The sequence below is a fragment of the Lampetra planeri genome, chromosome 49 (genome assembly GCF_965212315.1).
Source record: "Lampetra planeri chromosome 49, kcLamPlan1.2.h2, whole genome shotgun sequence".
NCBI lineage: Eukaryota > Metazoa > Chordata > Hyperoartia > Petromyzontiformes > Petromyzontidae > Lampetra > Lampetra planeri.
In genome coordinates, this window is record NC_136155.1 from 4861149 (window position 1) to 4880936 (window position 19788).

The following is a 19788-nucleotide window of genomic DNA, read 5'->3' on the forward strand; positions in this document are numbered from 1 at the left end:
ATCAGAGTATGAGAGCTCGGGGCAAACATCTACACTATGGGGACCTCATTTGCCAGTAAAAATATGATAATTGGTTCTTTACCCTATGGGAACCTCATTTGCCAGTAAAAATATGATAATTGGTTCTTTACCCTTCTATCTGGCAACAAAACTGACACCTTTTTACACTGCACTGCAGGTATTGCGGTCTATGCAAACATGACTCCTTGTAAAAAGGTGTCAGTTTTGTTGCCAGATAGAAGGGTAAAGAACCAATTATGGTTCTTTACCCTTCTATCTGGCAACAAAACTGACACCTTTTTACAAGGAGTCATGTTTGCATAGACCGCAATACCTGCAGTCATAAATACAAACAAAAGACATAACTCCGATAATGTGCACTGTCCTTGAAGTTGATTGGTCCACACCCGAGACAGCTTTCCTTAGAGCCTAGTCTCACATGGGTTGGACCAGAAGACGCCAAAAGGCGCACAACTCAAAGACAATGCACCATCAGAGTATGAGAGCTCGGGGCAAACATCTACACTATGGGGACCTCATTTGCCAGTAAAAATATGATAATTGGTTCTTTACCCTTCTATCTGGCAACAAAACTGACACCTTTTTACAAGGAGTCATGTTTGCATAGACCGCAATACCTGCAGTCATAAATACAAACAAAAGACATAACTCCGATAATGTGCACTGTCCTTGAAGTTGATTGGTCCACACCCGAGACAGCTTTCCTTAGAGCCTACATTATCGGAGTTATGTCTTTTGTTTGTATTTATGACTGCAGGTATTGCGGTCTATGCAAACATGACTCCTTGTAAAAAGGTGTCAGTTTTGTTGCCAGATAGAAGGGTAAAGAACCAATTATCATATTTTTACTGGCAAATGAGGTCCCCATAGTGTAGATGTTTGCCCCGAGCTCTCATACTCTGATGGTGCATTGTCTTTGAGTTGTGCGCCTTTTGGCGTCTTCTGGTCCAACCCATGTGAGACTAGGCTCTAAGGAAAGCTGTCTCGGGTGTGGACCAATCAACTTCAAGGACAGTGCACATTATCGGAGTTATGTCTTTTGTTTGTATTTATGACTGCAGGTATTGCGGTCTATGCAAACATGACTCCTTGTAAAAAGGTGTCAGTTTTGTTGCCAGATAGAAGGGTAAAGAACCAATTATCATATTTTTACTGGCAAATGAGGTCCCCATAAAATAGCAGTTTGTTTACTTATTGGGTCAGTTATGCAAATTATATGGAACTGTACACAGGCGTTGAATTTAGATCAATGGAATCCACACAGCTGTACGTGCGAGACAGATAACAAACAACCAAGGAACAATACGCAGTGAAATAGACGTTAAAAAATGAGCCAAATGAATAATCAGGCTATTGTACTGGATCGTGACATTTCTTCAAAATTGCTTGGGTGTGAATTGGCAACAACATAATTCCTATATTCACACGTACTCGATGCTCAGTGAAACGCCGCTGACATTCACATGATATGTCCGCTCGTCACACATCAATGCATTTAAAGACACATTCCCTTTAGCCGGGTTGCACATTGGAGGCAGGGCGCTTTAAAGTCATCCACAGACAACTTGCCCTTTCACCAACGAGTACTCATGAAACTCACAGCTTGCCAGCCGTTTGGCGACGAAAGATCACTCCTAACTACTGCTGCTGCTGCTACCATGGACGCAACGTTTTACAACGGTCTGAGTCAGAGGGCCCACCGCGATCTGAAATCCCACCGGCGGTTACATCACTGCCTTGGAATAAACATGCAATAAAAAAACTGACCTCATCATAATTACATTTCATACTCGCACACGGGGAAATGCACCGCAGAGGGTTAGAAATCTGCGGATAAAACTGATTTCCTCGCTGCCGTTTAAACACAAGCACGTGAGCTCACTTTCTCCCTCCCTCCTGCCCCGCCTTGACATCAATGGCACAAAGGAATGCTAAATAAATCCACCGTGTAATTGGAAGTGTGCTAATGATAATGGATGGATCACGTGCGCGCGTGCGTGTAGCCGGAGCGTGAGTGCAGCGGTTAGCGCGCGGCGCAATGCACTCGGTGACCCGAGTTCGATTCCCGCTCGCGGCAAACATCGGTGACGATTATCTGAACCGGTCCTGGGCATCCCCTCGGTCGGCTCAGCCTCAAATGAGTATTTGGTGCGGTGTGTAAACGTCGCCACTTGGGAGACAAAGGCGGCCGGGCGTGATGCCGGTCACCCACCCCTCGTGTGCCGTGCCGGGCTTCATAGGTGCTCGCTAACAGCACTTGCCCCAACAGTCTGTTGAGGCTATAGGGGGGGGGGGTCTTTATCTTAGCGGCGGGTTGAAATTGCATGACCGTGTTGAGGTTCCGTTGAACTTTGTTTTACACAATGCTGGTGATAATTCACTCCCCTCACCCCGTCACCCCCGAAACAATCCTCTGCCCTCATCTTCTTGGTTCTTTCGGTAAAGTCACGTAGAAGGGAAATAATAAAATAATAAAAATAAAACATAAAACAATATTTTATTATTATTATATTATTTTATTATTTCCCTTCTACGTGACTTTACCGAAAGAACCAAGAAGATGAATCCCTGCAGTCACGAAAGCTTTAAATCGAAATTTAATCATCTGCCCCTTCAATGCCTCCCTCCAGCAATGGAGTGAATCGTCACGATTCAAGCTTCCAATGCGACCCAAGAATCACGAAATTATTGCCTTAGTTTTACCACCACCTTGTTTGTACTGCTCCGTTAATTCTTTATTCTGCCCAATGTGTGCAATAGAGACTTGTGCACCACTGCCAATGCAGTACAGTATCGCTCAATAATAATGCGTGCAGACCATTTGATGTAATCAATTTTACACACGTGTCTCATGCAACATTTTAATGTTTACATTAATTGTATCAACAACGCCGGCAAAAACGTCCTAAAAACAATGAAATTCAACAAATGGAATGAACAGTACAGTGTAGGCTTGTGTTTTATTTGTTACATATAAAAAAAACACATGCCACAATTACACTTTACGTACATCAGGTCAGCGAGGTGAAGTATGGTCAAACAGCCCCCCAGGACTGACACGGCCTTAGCGAGGCCCTCATCCAGCAGAGGGTTGACACAAGTGCTGTCGATGCAGGTGTTTGGTGTGTTTATTCAAGAGCAGCATCTCAGACAGGTATATAACCGACAGATACAAATCCCAACAGATATTGGGCAAGTTCTCTAATCCCGGGAGCTTGACCGCATAAAACGTGTGCCTTAATCCAGACTGAGCCCTCTAACTGGATCAAAACCCAGCCTAATGTGCGGTTCATATAACCTGGATTAGGAAGCGATGGTGGATGGGATTAAGGGCTCGTAAAGAGGTTTTAAACCAGATTAATTTATTTAACAATATCCTTATTCGCCGAGCGCTTTCTGACATGGATAGACTCGGCGGGGATTAGAGCTTCTTGAAGACTCACTTTTATTTATTAGCGTGGCATCACGCGCCGAATTGCAGGTTTAAATGTTGGCGTCAAAACTTTTGGCGCGCGAGGGAGGCGAAAACGCGTTAGTTGTGAAGGAGCGTCGCGAGCGAGAAGCACTAGGCCTACAAGCGAAGAGTTTGCGAGCGCCTCTCTAAAAGGACGATACGCGTGCATCATCGCTGTGATCGTGCACGGCTGCCGAGGGTCAAGAGGGTCGGAGGTCAAAGTTGCAAACGTGGAACCTCATCCGTGGAGTTTTTCGATTCTGCTTCCCGATTGGAATGAGCGCGATTCATTCGCGTTAATATCTGCCTGTAAAATCGGTAACATGGATACAATTGAATAGGTTCTTCCATGAAGGGTATCCTACTTGCGAACAGGATGAACATGTACATGTCCTTTACATTGTGGAATTCAGGACTCGGTGAATACGTTTTTATTTATAAGTCACTTGCCCTTGATGAACTCGCTGAATCCCCAGGACTGTTGTTCCGGTGAGTCCTGCTACATTGGGACGTTTGGCAAAACCATTATTAAGTCTTTGGCTTCATGCGGGGTGGGTAACACTCAGCACTGCAACTTCTTGGCCACCTCGAAGCCTCTTGGCAACAGCACCTGGCATGCCGTCTTGTCACCTTTCCACTTACTACGCCCAGGCTCAACGCTGCTTAGTTTCTGACGTCCGATAAGGCAGGATGCGTTTCGGCAAAATTTGGTTGTAGAAAATCTAATGGGATTATCACAATCCATTAAAATAAGTTTTCATCCAGACCATAGTTGAGCTGGTCAATGATTATAATCCAAAATGGGGCATTTCTCGCAACCATTCATGAACAATTAAAGAAACAATTAAATTAGCTATTAGCAAACTCTTTTCTTTTAATCTCCAGCGATACTGTTTTCAGGTGGAGCAGTGGCGCAGTGGTTAGGACGCTGTTTGATTCCGGGCCACAGCTAATATCAGCAGCGAGTGATACGAAAACCTGGTTCTGTGCCGCACTCCTTCACCCACCAATGTGGTGAAGTATGGTCAAATAGCCCCCATTACTGACACGGCCCTAGGGGGAGGCCTTCATCTAACAGGGGATTGACAAAGGCCTGTATATTATTATCATTATCATATTCTATTTCACATCATTCTGAAATTTCACGAAATGTATGTCAACAACAACAACAACCACTGCATCAAATGCCAATGCAGACGGTCTCCAAAGAGAGAGATGTTACCAATGACTTTAGGCATCGTCGCTAGCGTGCGGTTAAGGGACACATTCCTTTCAAGTAATCCGCGAGCCACGACGTGCCAAGAACTGCCCCCTTGAGAGGCACAACAGCGCACTTGTGTTTACTTGAAGTGGCACTTGGCACACACACACACAGATGCAGAGCGAGAGAGGTCATTTAACTTGGTAGCCAGTTTACATGAGCTTAAAATGTGCCGGCACGGCACTCTTCAATCACCTGCCATTGCCGACAAAGATGATCAGTATTTAATCTTCAATTAAAATATATATATAGGTGGGTGCTTTTTTGGAGGCAGCGTTGTCAATGTGGGGTGCTGATAACATCAGTGGCGAGTGATATTTAGAACCAGTCCTGCCTTCCCCACCTTTACCAACCTGCTCTGACCAACGCGGTGAAATATGGTCACATAAAGAAATCCTCGCCTGTCCAAGAGTACGCCTACTGTAGAGATGTAGCTACGAAATCAGCTCATGTGCAGGAGTTGTATGGATTGTGATCAGGGCAGCCCAGAGAGGTGGTGGGAGGCCTCACACAATAGAGGCCCCCAACAATGGTCCTATTTTTTCCCCCCACTCATGAATGAAGCGGCCACCACATGGCATTCTGTCCCGAGACCGAGACACCAACATCCAGTTGTGGGTAGATCACAGCACGATGTGCTGCTGCTGATGACAAACAATTACGGCGGGATAATCAAAGGTGCGATCGCCGCAGATGGCAAACCCACTGTCGCAGACGGCCGAAGAAGGGGCATGCCAACGGTCCGACAGGAGAAAGGTGTTGTCTACCTGTGGGGGGGGGGGGGGGGGGCAAGGGGGGTTGGTGTCTTGGCCAGGAGACGCGGGCAGAATGGCACTCCGTTGCGTTCTGAACAGCCCCCGGGACTCGAGCCGCCGTGCGTCACACTCGCTTGTGTTTTTTTTGATCTGCCAACCTCGGAGCCGAGGGCAGGTCCGCAGGAGTGCGGCGCGGCGAGCCGGAACGGCGTGGGGGCCGCCTCCCGCACGGCGGCCCGTGTCACGTGGGGATGTTCGCCGAGGCGAATTGGGGATTAGGGATTAGGTTCGGCCGATTGGTTTCAATGAGTCGGGATCGAACCCACGAAGTGCTGTACACCAGGCTGAAGCAGATAACATCTCGCCACGTGAGCGGACGGAGCCGAGCAACTCTGTCTACAAGGACGAGCGCAGCCTATTCGGGTTAGAAACACGCATTGAGATGATTTAGATATATTTTGGTGCTATCAATGCCCAAATGACGGGCCACTTTGTGGAGCGACCACTTGTGGCCAGGTCGCTTCTGAAAAAATAAGTTAATACCTCAGTGGGCTTTGCCTGGTAGAATGGGGAGGGTTTAGTTTAATTTGTATGCGTTTGGGTGATTTGTTTACCTTTCTTGGACTTTGCAATACTATCATGTTGTTGTTTTTACCCACACCTACTAGTACATCTGTGAAAAAGAGCTTTATAGCTCATCGGCTTGCTCCAATATAAATAAATATGCAGATTATGATTCTGATTTGCTCGACAACCGATATTTCGCACCGCATGCTCAGCAGCGAAACGTCAAACATGGGAGAGTTGTGAAAGCACACACCGCAATGGGCATTAGTGCACATCCTCTCAAACGTATTAGGGGAGCACCCAATAAAACAAAACAAGCAACTCGTCAAGGGATGCTTAACGGCACAGTGGTAGTAAAAGCTGCTCAATGAGGCATTTAATTTGCCTGAACAGAATTCCAGTTGTTCCCTGGTGCCTTGTGAGAGCGTTAAAGCCCCCCCCCTCCCCCCAATACAAGAGGTGACACAGATTGGCGAGTTAAATACCTTGTCAGAAAACTGAGTTGAGGGTTAAAATACCGAGTTTTTGGCCACTCGCGATTTGGTCATTTCAACTTGTGACGCCGCCGCGCGCCAGGATTCGCCCTCGCGGACAAGAAACCTGGCAGCACATTTATCTCATTATGTGTTTCTTTTTTCTTCCATGCTCTGCTGCTCGGACAACTGCAGCAAAACTCTCAGATAATCACAGAGAATAAGATTAACACCTAGCACAGCCCTTGCGACAAATCGGATTACAGGATTGCCTATCAATAACCATCATCATCATCACGACCCATGGGCAGGTAGCTCGTAGGTGCCCACTGCACATTTCTTCATTTGTTTCCACTTTCGTCTCTGTCTTGTGTCAATATGCTCAAACGTCGTCGTGGCCACATCTGTCTGGCACCGATCTCTTGTGATGTCCTCAAGCCGTTCTCTGCCATTTCTTCCCCTCTTACGCACCACGCGAGGGAGCAACACGTGGAGATGCGAGTTCTATACGATAACATAATGACATTGGAGCGCAAATGAACAGAGCACCGCTTCAACACGTGCATAATTCGCTTCTCGAGCTTCGACAGCCAGACTCAATCTTCGCGAACTTCCTTCCGCAAGATAACTGATGTTTTGACTAACCGTTCTCCATCAGCAAATTGCCAATCCCTTCTGCAGCGTGCACCCCCCCCCCCCCCCACTGCCTCTACGGAAAATGAAAGGCACCCTGGTGAAAAGGGCAGTCTCACGCAGGGCTCCCGTGGCCTGGAGTGTAAATCTGATGTGGCTGCGCCCCTCCTCCCACCACCACTGAACAGCGAGAGAGAGACAGAGAGCAATGAGGATGTGGCTGGGTAGCTCAGGGATCAGATAGACTGAGCAAGGACTGCTGGGAGCCTGGGTTCGAACCCAGGTTTTCTGCCACCCGTGGTTATACCGGGTTCTCAAGTGCGTGGAAATAAATTGGTTTTTCGCTTTATTTGGTTTCAATTGCAGCTCCGATAATGAAACTGTTGGTTGTACTGTCATGCTATAAACAGTCCTCTCTGGACTTGGTTACCTTTCCTACACTTTGCACTTTTATCCGTTTTTGTATTCTTGTTGTAACTTCCTGACCAGCCCCTACTGGACATTAAACAAAAGAGAGATTCATAGTTCATCGGATTTTTTCAGGATAAACAACGATTCTGATGATTCTGTGAATAAGAACGTCATAGCCCATCGGATTCCTGCCTCCAAGTCGACATGCAGATTCCGATTCTGATTCTCTTACCCTGCTGCGCTCGCACCTCCTACGGCCGCGACCTCTCCACCCTCCCCGCCGCCACCCAGGGCTGCCGGAGCAAGTTCGTGGTGCTGCCGGAGGACATGTCAAGCTACGCGTGGTTCCCGTGCTTGCAGGCCGCCGACCCCGACACGTACCCCTCTGACAACCCCTACTGGATATGGGTGAGCGAGCGCCGGGCCGCCACGACCGCTCTTCGTCTCACTTCGTCAGGTTTCGGAGCCGCGCCGTTGGGTCGGCGTGGGGCATTGAACGCTCCACGTGTCGCGGTGGTGAGATGTTAACTCCCTCGCCTGGCATGCAGGAGGTCGCGGGTTCGACCCCGACCCCACCTGACGCCTGTATATTTGGAGTTTGCGTGTTCTCCCCGTACTCGCGTGGATTTTTCTCCTGGGTCCTGTGGTTTTTCCCTCCGCATTTAGAAGCGTGCGTTTGGAGTAGTTGGCCGCTATAAATGTCCACGTGTTAAAACCACTTCGTTGAGCTACCGTTTGTGGCCAGGTCGCTTCTGATAAAAGAGCTGTACAGCTCAGTGGGCCTTACGTGGTAACATACTAATATTTTAATAGTTTTTTTTTATAAAAACTAAATTATATTTACTTAAGCCACACTAACCAGCGCTGGATTGGCAAAGGATGGATGGGTATTACCATTGTCTTCAGGAAGCTGACGACTGTGTGGTCTGTTGCCGCAGGTGCACTTCCCCGACCCTCGGATCGCCACGGCGGTGGTGATTTACTTTTCTGCCGATGGCATCGGCAGATCCCTGGCCAACCGGAGCCAGAAATACGTGCACGTGTCACTCATCGAAGACGATGGCACGAGTTACTCCCTAGGTGAGTTTTGATATTTACATATAGTTACATATAGATTTGCATAACGGTATATATATCCTGATTTGTAGCTTTCGTGACTGCAGGAATCCATACTCTTTGGTTCTTTCGGTAAAGTCACGTAGGTAGAAAAATAATAGATCACGGCGTTTCGATCGCAACACAAGCAACCGTCATCAGGTGAGACCAACACAACAGCAGACCTGCTGACGAAGGAGAAAGAGCTGCTGCAACAAGAGGTGATATAAGGTAGGAGGCAAGCTGCTGATGCAGGCTAGCAATATATATGTGTTATTCAATTTTTTCCCAATTTAATCGGCCAGCGACAAGCAAAAGTGTTCTTGTCATTATGAGGCTGCTGCCGTGATGTAGTGGTGAGCACACTGGACTTAATTTCCAGGGGTCGCCGGTTCGATTTCATCTCCCAGGTGCTGCGGTTTAAACAATGGCCACGTATCTCAAATTCCCCACGCAACCTGTGTCTTGATTTAAATAAATGCGTTACTTTTACAACGGTAAATAAATGTTTGATGACTTCACCATTGTATTTTACATTTTCTAATACTTAGGCCCCCTTCCTTCCTATTCGCCTTAGGCCCTTCGTAACCTTAGTCCTGCCCTGATCTTGGCCGAGCGTCTGCTACGGAATTGCGATCTCCACATCGACGTGCGAGTGAGAGGAGAGCGGGCACAGACATCGAATTAGTGTGGTAAAAAGTGAGATGTAATTATTTTTTCAGGACAACCCGAAGGTGTGTGTGTTTGTCTTTTGTATTGTAGTGGTTAGCGCACTGCGCTGCGAACCTGGCGACCCGGGTTCGATTCCCGTTCACGGCCACCACCGGTGGCGATAATATGAACCGGCCCTGGGCCTCCCTTAGGTCGACTCAGCCAAATGAGTGCGGTGTGTGTAAACGTCACCACTGGGGAGTCAAATGGGGCCGGGCCTTCATAGGTGCTACTCGCTAACAGCACTTGTCCCAACGGCTTGTGAAAGCTGTACGGGGGGATCGTTGTCTTTTTTGTGTCAGAAATGTGGCCGACCAAAAGCCCTCTCATAGTCCCGCTCAACCCTCAGTAAGGGAGAGCTTCCCCACGGTTGGTACAGGGCAACAAGCAAACACAAAGGAAAGGGGAGCGGGTTGATGTTTTTTATTTTATTTTTTACAGTAATGGACTAGAGGTCAGAGGTTGAACCGCGGACGCGGGGACATGATGGACGCGTAGCGGAAAGTGGTTGGCAGACGACAATTGGGTCGACATCACGGGCCACCCCAGAGGCAGCCACCACGGCTGCTTTAGCTTCGTTGAGATTTCACTTCGCTGGCAATTGTTGGCAGTGGAAGTCACGGGGTGGGAGAATGGGTAGCGGAGTGGGGGAGGTCACATTTTTTTTCTATTATTGTTATTTAATTTTTATTTCATGCAACGGGCTGATAAAATCGTTATTAGGCTCAAGATCAATAGTCTAAGCGCTGTGAGGTGTTGCAATGCCAGAAAGTTGGTCCAATTAACTATATTGCATTACACGGTATTAATGACAATGAACAGAGCTGCTTTTAACGGGAGATGCAATGCATTTTGTTCCTGTGCGTACCTTTCTGGCAAAATTCATTGAATTCAACTGGTGTTAAGGGGCTATTGCTCAGACCACATGTCGACTCGTATTTCAGAGGGTCCTGTGAGTTCGCTGAAGACTTTGCGAGCGAATTGGCGCGCGTGCAACGTCGGGTGGAATTAATTCAATTCTCATGCCCTCCCAACATGCGCGCATTTAGTCACGCATGCGATAGACGAACGCGAAAATAATGCACCGCTGTTGCAAGTGAGGTTAATGGGAAGAAACGGAGAAAAAAAAGCCTTCCCAAAAAAAAAGCCGTAAGGACGAGATGGAAAAAATAAACGTTAAACAACGCGAAATAATCAAGAACCAAAACCAATGCTATTCATGCATTGGCATGGGGTTGTGGGGGATGAATCATCAATGCTCTGTGAGGAGCAACGCCTGGCCAAAAACATCAACGCTGACATAGAGTACATCGTGGTGAGCGCACTGTGCTATGAACCCCCGCTGACCTGCGTTTGATTCCCGGCCACGACTATAACGTCAGCGGTGAGTGATACCCGAACCAGTCCCGAGAGTTCCGCTCCATCAGCGCCCCGCAGCCTGCAAGGCGAATATGGACAAGCTCCAAGCTTCATGTATTAGGTATAGCCCTGTGAGCCATGCGGCTCTTGAGTCGGGTGCAACCGCAACAAACAAAATATGAACAGAGAACATCAAACGCCGCCCATGGCTTCGTATGTTGCACTGGAGAGCAGGAGACCGTTGATAGATGGCATTAGTCATGGTTTGTCACTTAACAGAGTAGGCAGTGCGAAGCCTGCCATATTCCACTCCACACCCGTGACTTAAACAATGTGGCTAGGCCTTCATCCAGCAGTGGACAGTCAAAGCGGCTGTGTGGAGTTCACCGTAGGTGGGTTTTTTTCTCTCTCCGTATTTGTCTTTTTCCTCTTCTTCTTTCCTATGGCTGATGTAGATGCAACTTCACATTCAGGAGACGCAAAATCAGAAGCGTTCCGTGGACAGAGAAGTGTGTGTTTGGTCGAACACCGTACGGATGAGATGAAGCAGTCATTCTGATAGACCACGTCCGCGACATGGGTGGGATGTTGTCGAATAATAATTCGAAATGCATACTGCACGATCCATCTAAGGATTCCAATGCGCCATGCGTGGAAAGCAGGAAACATCAACGGAGCCAGGGCAATTGACCAAACCGAAGAGGGAAGGCCGCCTGAGAGAGATGGGTTTTCAAAGCAGACTGAAATATCTCTACCGACTCCGATGGCCTGATTTCAAGTGGCAAGGCAGTCCATCGCTTGGGTGCCACGCTAACAAAAGCCCGATCACCAAAAGGAGCGCAACCTAAGAGGCCTGGGAGTGCTGAGCAGTTGAAGATCAGAATATCTTAAGCACTTTGATGGAATATATAAATGTATTAGTTCTTGCAGGTAATGTGGGGTGGGACCTTTTGGAGAAGTCAATCAAATAGATATATTTACTCTAGATTTGAAGCTTTCGTGACTGCAGGAATCCACACTCTTTGGTTCTTTCGGTAAAGTCACGTAAGAACCAAAGAGTATAGATATATTTACACTGGACATCTGTGAAAAAGAGCTCCATAGCTCATTGGAGTCCTCCAGTCCAATAAAGATTCTGATCTCACAAGGGCGAAGCCAAATCAGAGTGTGTCTCTCTCTCTCCCTCTGTGTCCCCCCGCCCTCCCCGCTTTTGTGTTCCAGGGAGCTACCCCGTCAGCTGCAGCTTCAACCCCTTGGTGATTCCGGTGACCTCGCCTGACCCCCCGGCACCCCAGGTCCTGACTCGGGGTGTGCAGGTCAGCATGGGGTCACCGGAGGTCGCCATCTCTGGGGTGGCGCTGCGATCAGCCAGTCAGGGGGGTCGCCCGCACTGCGAGGAGGAGGAGCTGCGCGGATCAAAAAGGTCGCTGGCGTCATCGTCGTCGTTGCTTTGGTTGTTTTCCTTCCACCCCCCCCACGGGGGTTTCGCTCGGTCGTCAAATTGGCGACGGCCGCTCCATCAATGGGTTAGCCCCGGCGATGTTTTGCAGGAACCGATTTCACGTTAGCTCTACGTATGTACGCGCATACTGTACGTGCGTCGGACTTCGTTTGGCACCGTACCTAGACAAACATGCCCATCGGAGGCGCAGGGGGAGGGCGACAGATATTGCCCAACGAGGTCCCTGCGGTCTTTAGATCACCTTCTTCTAAGGACTCCGAGGTCAAGGATCTTTTGCTGGGGTAGATTTGAAGCTTTCGTGACTGCAAGGATTCATACTCTTAGTTCTTTCGGTAAAGTCACGTAGGTATTTTATTTTTATTAATTTTAATTTCATTTTTTACCTACGTGACATTACCAAAAGAACTAAGAGTATTTTGCTGGGGTGTTTGGGTTTTTTTTGCCACAGTGTGCCTCTCGAGGTGTGGAACGCTTTTCCTTTGCTAATAAGACAATTAGAGTCGTTAGGTTATGTTTGAAGTCTGTCTTGAAAACTCAGCTCTGTAAACAGCCCTTTGCATACCATTTAGTTCTTCCCATTTACCCTACAGGTTCTGTTCATTTACTGCTTTGCATACACGGGCGCATTGAAATCTACGGATGAAATGCGCCTTACAAATGTCAATTATTGTTCAGCGAGCTGCGTGCTTTGAAAGGTTCGTGTGTGTGAATCAAGGCCGTAATTATAATATATATTGGGGGGGACACATCCCCCCCCCCCCAATATTAAAATATTCTCAAAATGTCCCCCCCCAATATATTGCTATAAATAGATTTCTGTTTATATGATTGTGGTTATGGTTGTACTTTATTAATCCCTAATTTCTGCCATTACATACAACGAAAACAATAAAAGGTAAAAAGACAAAACAGAGCAATGTAATACAATACATTATTAGACATTATCGTTATAAATAAATAACGTCCTTCCTATGTGTTAGTGAATTCTTAAATATTTTAGGCAGGAAATTTGTTTTTTTATTTAGATTTTTTTCTGGGGGGTGGGGGGCCCAGACCCCCTAGAAGATTTGGTCCCCCCCATTGTTGACTCCATGGCTACGGCCTTGGTGTGAACGTGTGTCCACGCGTGTTGACGCGTCTGGGTGTGTGTGTGCATGCGTGTGCATGCGTGTGCAAAATTGTCGATCGATCTGCTTATCGGCATGTTTGATTTCTTTGTTTGTATCACTTCGCTTGTTTACCCAGAAAATCCTCGCTGAGTCTCGAAACTCTTTTTCAAGAGGGTCACGCTAGTCTTTCACAGTTAAGAGCGCTCTTGCTCAGTGTATGTATGCGTGCACGTTGGACTTCTTCTGCACCGTACGTGGCCAACCGTGCAAATCAGAACTCCTCAAAGCCGCGACCTCCGGGTACACGGGAGGTCGTGGGTTCGGAATCCAACCTCGTGGTTGCGTAGAATTCTCTCCGGACCCTCCAGTTTTGCCCTCCACTTTCATGAACATGCATTTCGTTTATTCGGCTAATTGGAGGCGCGGTGTGAAGGGCAACAAACTAAGTCATTGAGTGATTTGCGGTCTTAATTTTCAGCGTTGTGATGTTTGTTCAATGGTAGTTAGAGTGCGTGATGTTTTTTTAGCTCTGGAGGGAAACCCGCAGGAAGCCGGCACAGAACACGGGGGAGAGAACGCACAAATCCCACTGAGAAAGGCACCCGAATCGGGAATCGAACTCAGGCCCTTCTTGCTGTGATGCGCGAGCGTAACCACTGCGCCACCCTTGCACCAACCCGGCATGTACATCTGTAAATGTTAACTCGGTAACCTGTTAATGTCATCAACTCGTTGACGTGCGGACCCTCACAGAGTTCATGAGCTCGTGCTTAAACGTAAATTACCGTAACTAAATTTCGATGAAACTACACGGCAACATTGCCACCTACTGGCAGACGCATCCGTTTTGCGGGGCGGTCCTGTGTTCACCTTGTGCGGCAAAGGCAAAGCTGCCATTGGGCAGGGGGGGGGGGGTCCCCCCTTGGCTCGACTGCAGCAGTGAAATGTCAATGGCTGGGGTTTGTAATTTGAAGCAAGGTGCTTTAGATCGCGAAAGCGTGAAGTATCCTAAAAAAAACACATTATTCGATAAAGTAATGACCATTTGGGGACTTTCACGGGGCAGGGCATCACTCTGCGGCGGAAATTCCGTTTGTCATGTGACAGTCAAACGAAATGGTTACTTTTTGCGAGTTGGAATTTTAGCGAAATTAATCAAAACATCGAATGTAGCCCGATTTTTGTTGTTGTTGTTGTGCAGTCATCGGTAACCAGGCTGAGACCATGGACTCACTAATTCTTGAGAACCCCATTCTATCATGGGGGGGGGGCAGCAGTGTTGGCTCAGTATCCCTAAGCCAGCGAGCCACTCCTCTACACGCACCTGTACGGCCATGTGTAAATCCACTGCTGGATGAGGGCCTTCCCATGCCGCCTGGGTGTGTGGGGGTTATATGACCACACTTCCTCACACTGGGTTCGTGAAGGAAATACGAATAGAAGAAGTGGGAGCTTAGAAGAACAGCGCAACGCTGGATTTTACTGAACTGACCTATGCTGAAAACTTAGCAGCCTATAAGACCTGTGTGTGCATGGTATTCACCTGTCCAAGCATAATTAGGGCTCAACCTGCCGTAGCTTCCAAGATCGGATGAGGTTGGGGACGTTTTGGGTGAACGGTCATTTGCTAAGAGCCGCATATGCACGCATGAACATACACACAAGATACATCGATAAAGTTTCCAAAACTCGACCCACCAATTGGACAAAGACTTCGGTCACCGCATCGCGACGCTTTCAGATGCGCTTCTGCGGCCGTCTGGAACGCTCTTCCTTCTGATATCAAGAAGCCACTGGCGATAGGCACTTTGAAATTGAGATTGATAACTAATTTCTTTAGAACTGCTGTTTGTGTTTGGTTTGTTGTCCCTCTCCCGCACCTCCGATTATCACGGTTGGCTGGGTACGGTGCGAAAGAAGTTCAACATACATACATACGCCTCTCCGCACTAGGCAATAAACTACAAATTAAGTCGTCGCACATGACACACGCCTGATGATTGTTGAACGCATCCCACCATGACGTGCAGAGTGCTGATTCAAATTCAACCGGACGTGCTGTGCGAGTGTACGCGTTTGTGCACCGTGATGTCGGGAGAGAGTTCTTAATATGAATCACTTGAAGAAATATTGTGGAAAAACACAAATAAAATAACACCAGCTTCCGTGCCATTATAGACTTTAATGAAAACTGACGTTTTGCAGGCTAATTCGAATCGTAAATAAGAAGTCACAACGGTTTCTTGCTCAAACGAGCATAGTAGAAGCAGTTATGTCCTGTTGACAGCCCTGAGCCATTGGTGGAAATTCCACATTCCTGTGGTGGGGGTGAGTCAGCCCACAGGACACTCAACAGCCACATCAAGGATGACTGATTTCTGACATGGAGTATTACATTAAAATAACAACTCCGCACAGATGAATTCAGGAATATCTTGCCATGCAAACATCTTATTCTTAGGTTTTTTCGGTAAAGTCACGTAGGTAAAAACATTAAAAAGTAAAATAAAATAAAAATAAAAATCACGACGTTTCGGAGGCAACACAAGCTTCCGTCTTCAGGTGGTACCGTCACAGCCACGACAGCTGTATCAAGTAAATGAGAGATTGCAGGAGTTACCACTGCGTTTATATATGAGAGATTGCAGGAGTTACCACTGCGTTTATATAAACGGAGTGGTAGCTCCTGAAATCTCTCATTTACTTGATACAGCTGTCGTGGCTGTGACGGTACCACCTGAAGACGGAAGCTTGTGTTGCCTCCGAAGCGTCGTGATTTTTATTTTTATTTTATTTTACTTTTTAATGTTTTTACCTACGTGACTTTACCGAAAAAACCTAAGAATATGAATCATTGCAGTCACGAAAGCTTCAAATCTAGAATTAATGCAAACATCTCCTGGCGATCTCGCAGAGCCAAAGCCGAGACCACCAGGCTGAAACAACCCTGCTTAGCTTACAAGCTTTGACATGTTTAGACACATGCAGGGCTTATTTGGCAATATCAATGTGTATGTTGTTTTACATTTAGATTTTACTCGTTTTCATCCTTAACCATCTCCATCTGCACGTGTAATCTTATAGTTTTAAGGATTACAAAACAAATATCGGAAAGCACTTTACAGCTCGTAGAAGGAACTACGTGATATTTGTACTGCTGTTCGGAACACAACATACTTATGAAAATAATGAGCGTAGACTCGCAAGACTTTATAAGAAGTCATGGGAATGCAACAAAATAGCCGAGCTACGCGCCCACACTGCGCCAAGAAACCCTTAAACCCCCCGAGTTAGATTCCTGGCCACGGCTCACATCAGCGTCAATTGTCTGGACCTGTCCCGGGCCTCCCCTAGGTTGACTTAGCCTTCAATAATTACCTGGTGCAGTGTGCAAGCAGAAAAACAGGGAGGGTGGTTGCTGCCCACACCACCCCCACGCCTATACCGCACCAGCCTTCATCGTAACTGCTCAGTAACTGCACTTGCCCCAACAGTGTGTGAAGGTTACACCTTGACCTCTATACCTTGTGTTGCAGCTGCGAGATGCCGGAGTCACCTTGCGCGCGGCCGCACGTGGAGAACGGCGCCGTGGTCTGCACCGGCGACGCTGAAGAGGCCCTGGGTGGACGTGACGGCGGCGCGCAGACTGCGTGGGCCGAAGGTGCCGAGGAGCCTGAGGCCCGCGGCTCCGGCGTGACGTGGCGGCAGGGGATGACGCCAGGAAGCCAGCGCTGCTCCGTCACCTGCAACCGCGGCTTCCAGCTGTACGCGCGCGGGGAGAAGGAGACCAACATCAGCAAGGTACGCGCGCGGTGCAGGCTCGTCGTCGTCGCCGTCCGCCGTGGTCAATCCACTGCTGGATGAAGGCCTCCGCCAAGACGCCGTTATTTTCCTGCCCGCACGAGCCGATTTCAATTTGCGCCATCTCCTAAGTGGACGCTCTCTCCGGCGTATTAAATTCCTTGGCTTTCACTCCGTTATTATTCTTGACCATCTGCCATCGTGCCTTCTTGCAACATGTCCTGCACAAGTCAAACCTAAATTTTTTTCTTACACTTTTAACGACGGCATTGTCCTGCACATGTTCTCCCAGTGTAATTCCGCACTTCTTCTTTGGGCACCATTCACTTTTCGTGCTGTGTTTTGTCGTTAAAGACCGTGTCTGTGAAACAGGCAGTACGCACGCATTAAACACGCACTTCTTTCGGTGGACTATATTGTTATTTTACTTTTCATGACCAAACTCACTTTTTTCAAAGCCCTCCAACATGAGCTCTTCCACCTCTTTATTTTAACATTTTGTTTCTGTTGGATTGCCAACAACTCTCCTAGTTGCACATAGGCAGATGCATTTTTCCAGTTGTGTACTTTTAAGATTACCATACAGTTATTTTCAGATTATCATACAATTCTTTTCAGATTATCATACATTTTTTTTCAGATTATCATACAATTATTTTCAGATTATCATACAATTCTTTCCAGATTATCATACAATTATTTTCAGATTACCATACAATTTTTTTCAGATTACCATCTAATTCTTTCAAGGCTGCTCCTGGAGCTCATGCAACCTTTCACTGAGCATGATTTGTTTGAGGAAAATACGCTAATTTATTTTGGTTTTGAGATGACACTTTCTCTGCCACTGCACCCACTGGTCTGGAATTTCCTTCGCGTGGGAATCCACAACGCTGAGACCTTCATATGATTTTGCTGCTGTCAATTTTCACGCTTTATTTGTATTGAAAGTGATTTGATAACCTTTCATATACTTTGCACTCCTATCGTGCTTGTTGTGTTGTTTGTTGTTGTAACGTTCTTACCCCGTGTCCCTACTGTGATAAACTAACTTTACAACTCATTGGATTCCTCCAGTATACATAAATATTCTGGATTTGAAGCTTTCGTGACTGCAAGGATTCATATTCTTAGGTTGTTTCGGTAAAGTCACGTAGGTAAAACATTAAAATTAATAAAAGTAAAATAAAATAAAAATCACGACACAAGCTTCCAACCATTATATATACGGAGTGGTAGCTCCTGCAATCTCTCATTTACTTGATACAGCAGTCGTGGCTGTGACGGTTCCACCAGAAGACAGAAGCTTGTGTTGCCTCCGAAACGTCGTGATTTTTATTTTATTTTACTTTTATTAATTTTAATGTTTTACCTCCGTGACTTTACCGAAAAAACCTAAGAATATAAATATTCTGATTCAGATTATGGTTCAATCCAACTTCAGAACTTTCCTCTATTGCTATGCCTGCCACCCTCTCTATGTGGCATCTTCATATGCACTTCTACCATGTTACATTATACAATGTCATACAATTATCCAGAATCGTATTCCAATTGGGGTCATGTCACAAGCTAAAATTGAAAACGAATTTATTTAGAAGCACTTTCTGTGTTGTTTAGCTTCTTGTCTGTTCCACACGCCTCCAATTAGCACGGTTGGCTACATACGGTGCGAAAGAAGTTCAACATACATACAACATTTGTTCATTCCGGAAATAATAATAAAATAAATTAAGACCCTAATTTTGCCTGAGTAAATATATGCAGGTACCTGTCAATGAGTGTGTGAAAGGAAGATTTATGGGAGCAGGGAATGCAATGGGGGAGCAGTGGAAATTTCGTAAGAGAATGTAACGCATTTCAATTAAATCACAGCCTAAACATATGCAAATGAAAACCACTGCCCAAAGCATTAGTAGTATGCCAGCGTTTACGATTAGCTGATTGGGATCATGGATGCCTATTGTTAAGACTGCGGTACTCATTCTGCAAGGTTTGCAAGGGACTTTCGGTCCCATCCTCCCCCCCCCCACCTACGCCCGTATCATGTTCCGTCTCCTGCGAAACCAAAGTAATTTTTGTTTTACATTTGCAAAAACGACAATAACGTTATCCCGCGCACACGCAGAAGCGCACACGCACACGCAGAAGCGCACACGCAGAAGCGCACACGCAGAAGCGCACACGCACACGCAGAAGCGCACACGCAGAAGCGCACACGCACACGCAGAAGCGCACACGCACACGCAGAAGCGCACACGCAGAAGCACACACGCAGAAGCGCACACGCACACGCAGAAGCGCACACGCACGCACGCATTGATTTGCGTCAGGACCGCGAGCAGACACGGCGCATGATGTCTCATCAATAAGGCTGATTCACAGTGAGTGTACCTGCATGAGCAATTTAGTTAAAAAAGATGAAAATGTAAAAATGTCAGATAGACCAGACTTGAAAGTAATTTAGCTATCAGGAATACACAGCATGCAAGCTTGTCATTCGCTCCCTCTCTCTCGGTCTCCCTCCTTTCCTCCCTGCCTTCCACTCTCTCTCCCTCCCTCTCTCTATCTCTCTGTCTGCTTCCCAATTGCCCCCCCCCCCTCCAACGCCAATCTGCTCTCATGGATTTGAGAAGCAAAAAAAAAATCCATCCATTCTCGCGAATGAGATGGCTA

The 19788-nt window shown here is 47.0% G+C and overlaps 1 protein-coding gene across 1 annotated transcript in view; it reads left to right on the forward strand.

Annotated features, from left to right (window-relative positions):
* Nucleotides 1-19788, forward strand: part of LOC144733944 (pappalysin-1-like) — a 125435-nt gene that overhangs the window by 61939 nt on the left and 43708 nt on the right. The window contains exons 12-15 of the mRNA XM_078615973.1: nucleotides 7867-7983; nucleotides 8514-8655; nucleotides 11962-12163; nucleotides 16848-17112. Of these exons, the coding sequence (XP_078472099.1) occupies nucleotides 7867-7983; nucleotides 8514-8655; nucleotides 11962-12163; nucleotides 16848-17112 (726 nt within the window). The remainder of the gene's footprint in view (nucleotides 1-7866; nucleotides 7984-8513; nucleotides 8656-11961; nucleotides 12164-16847; nucleotides 17113-19788) is intronic.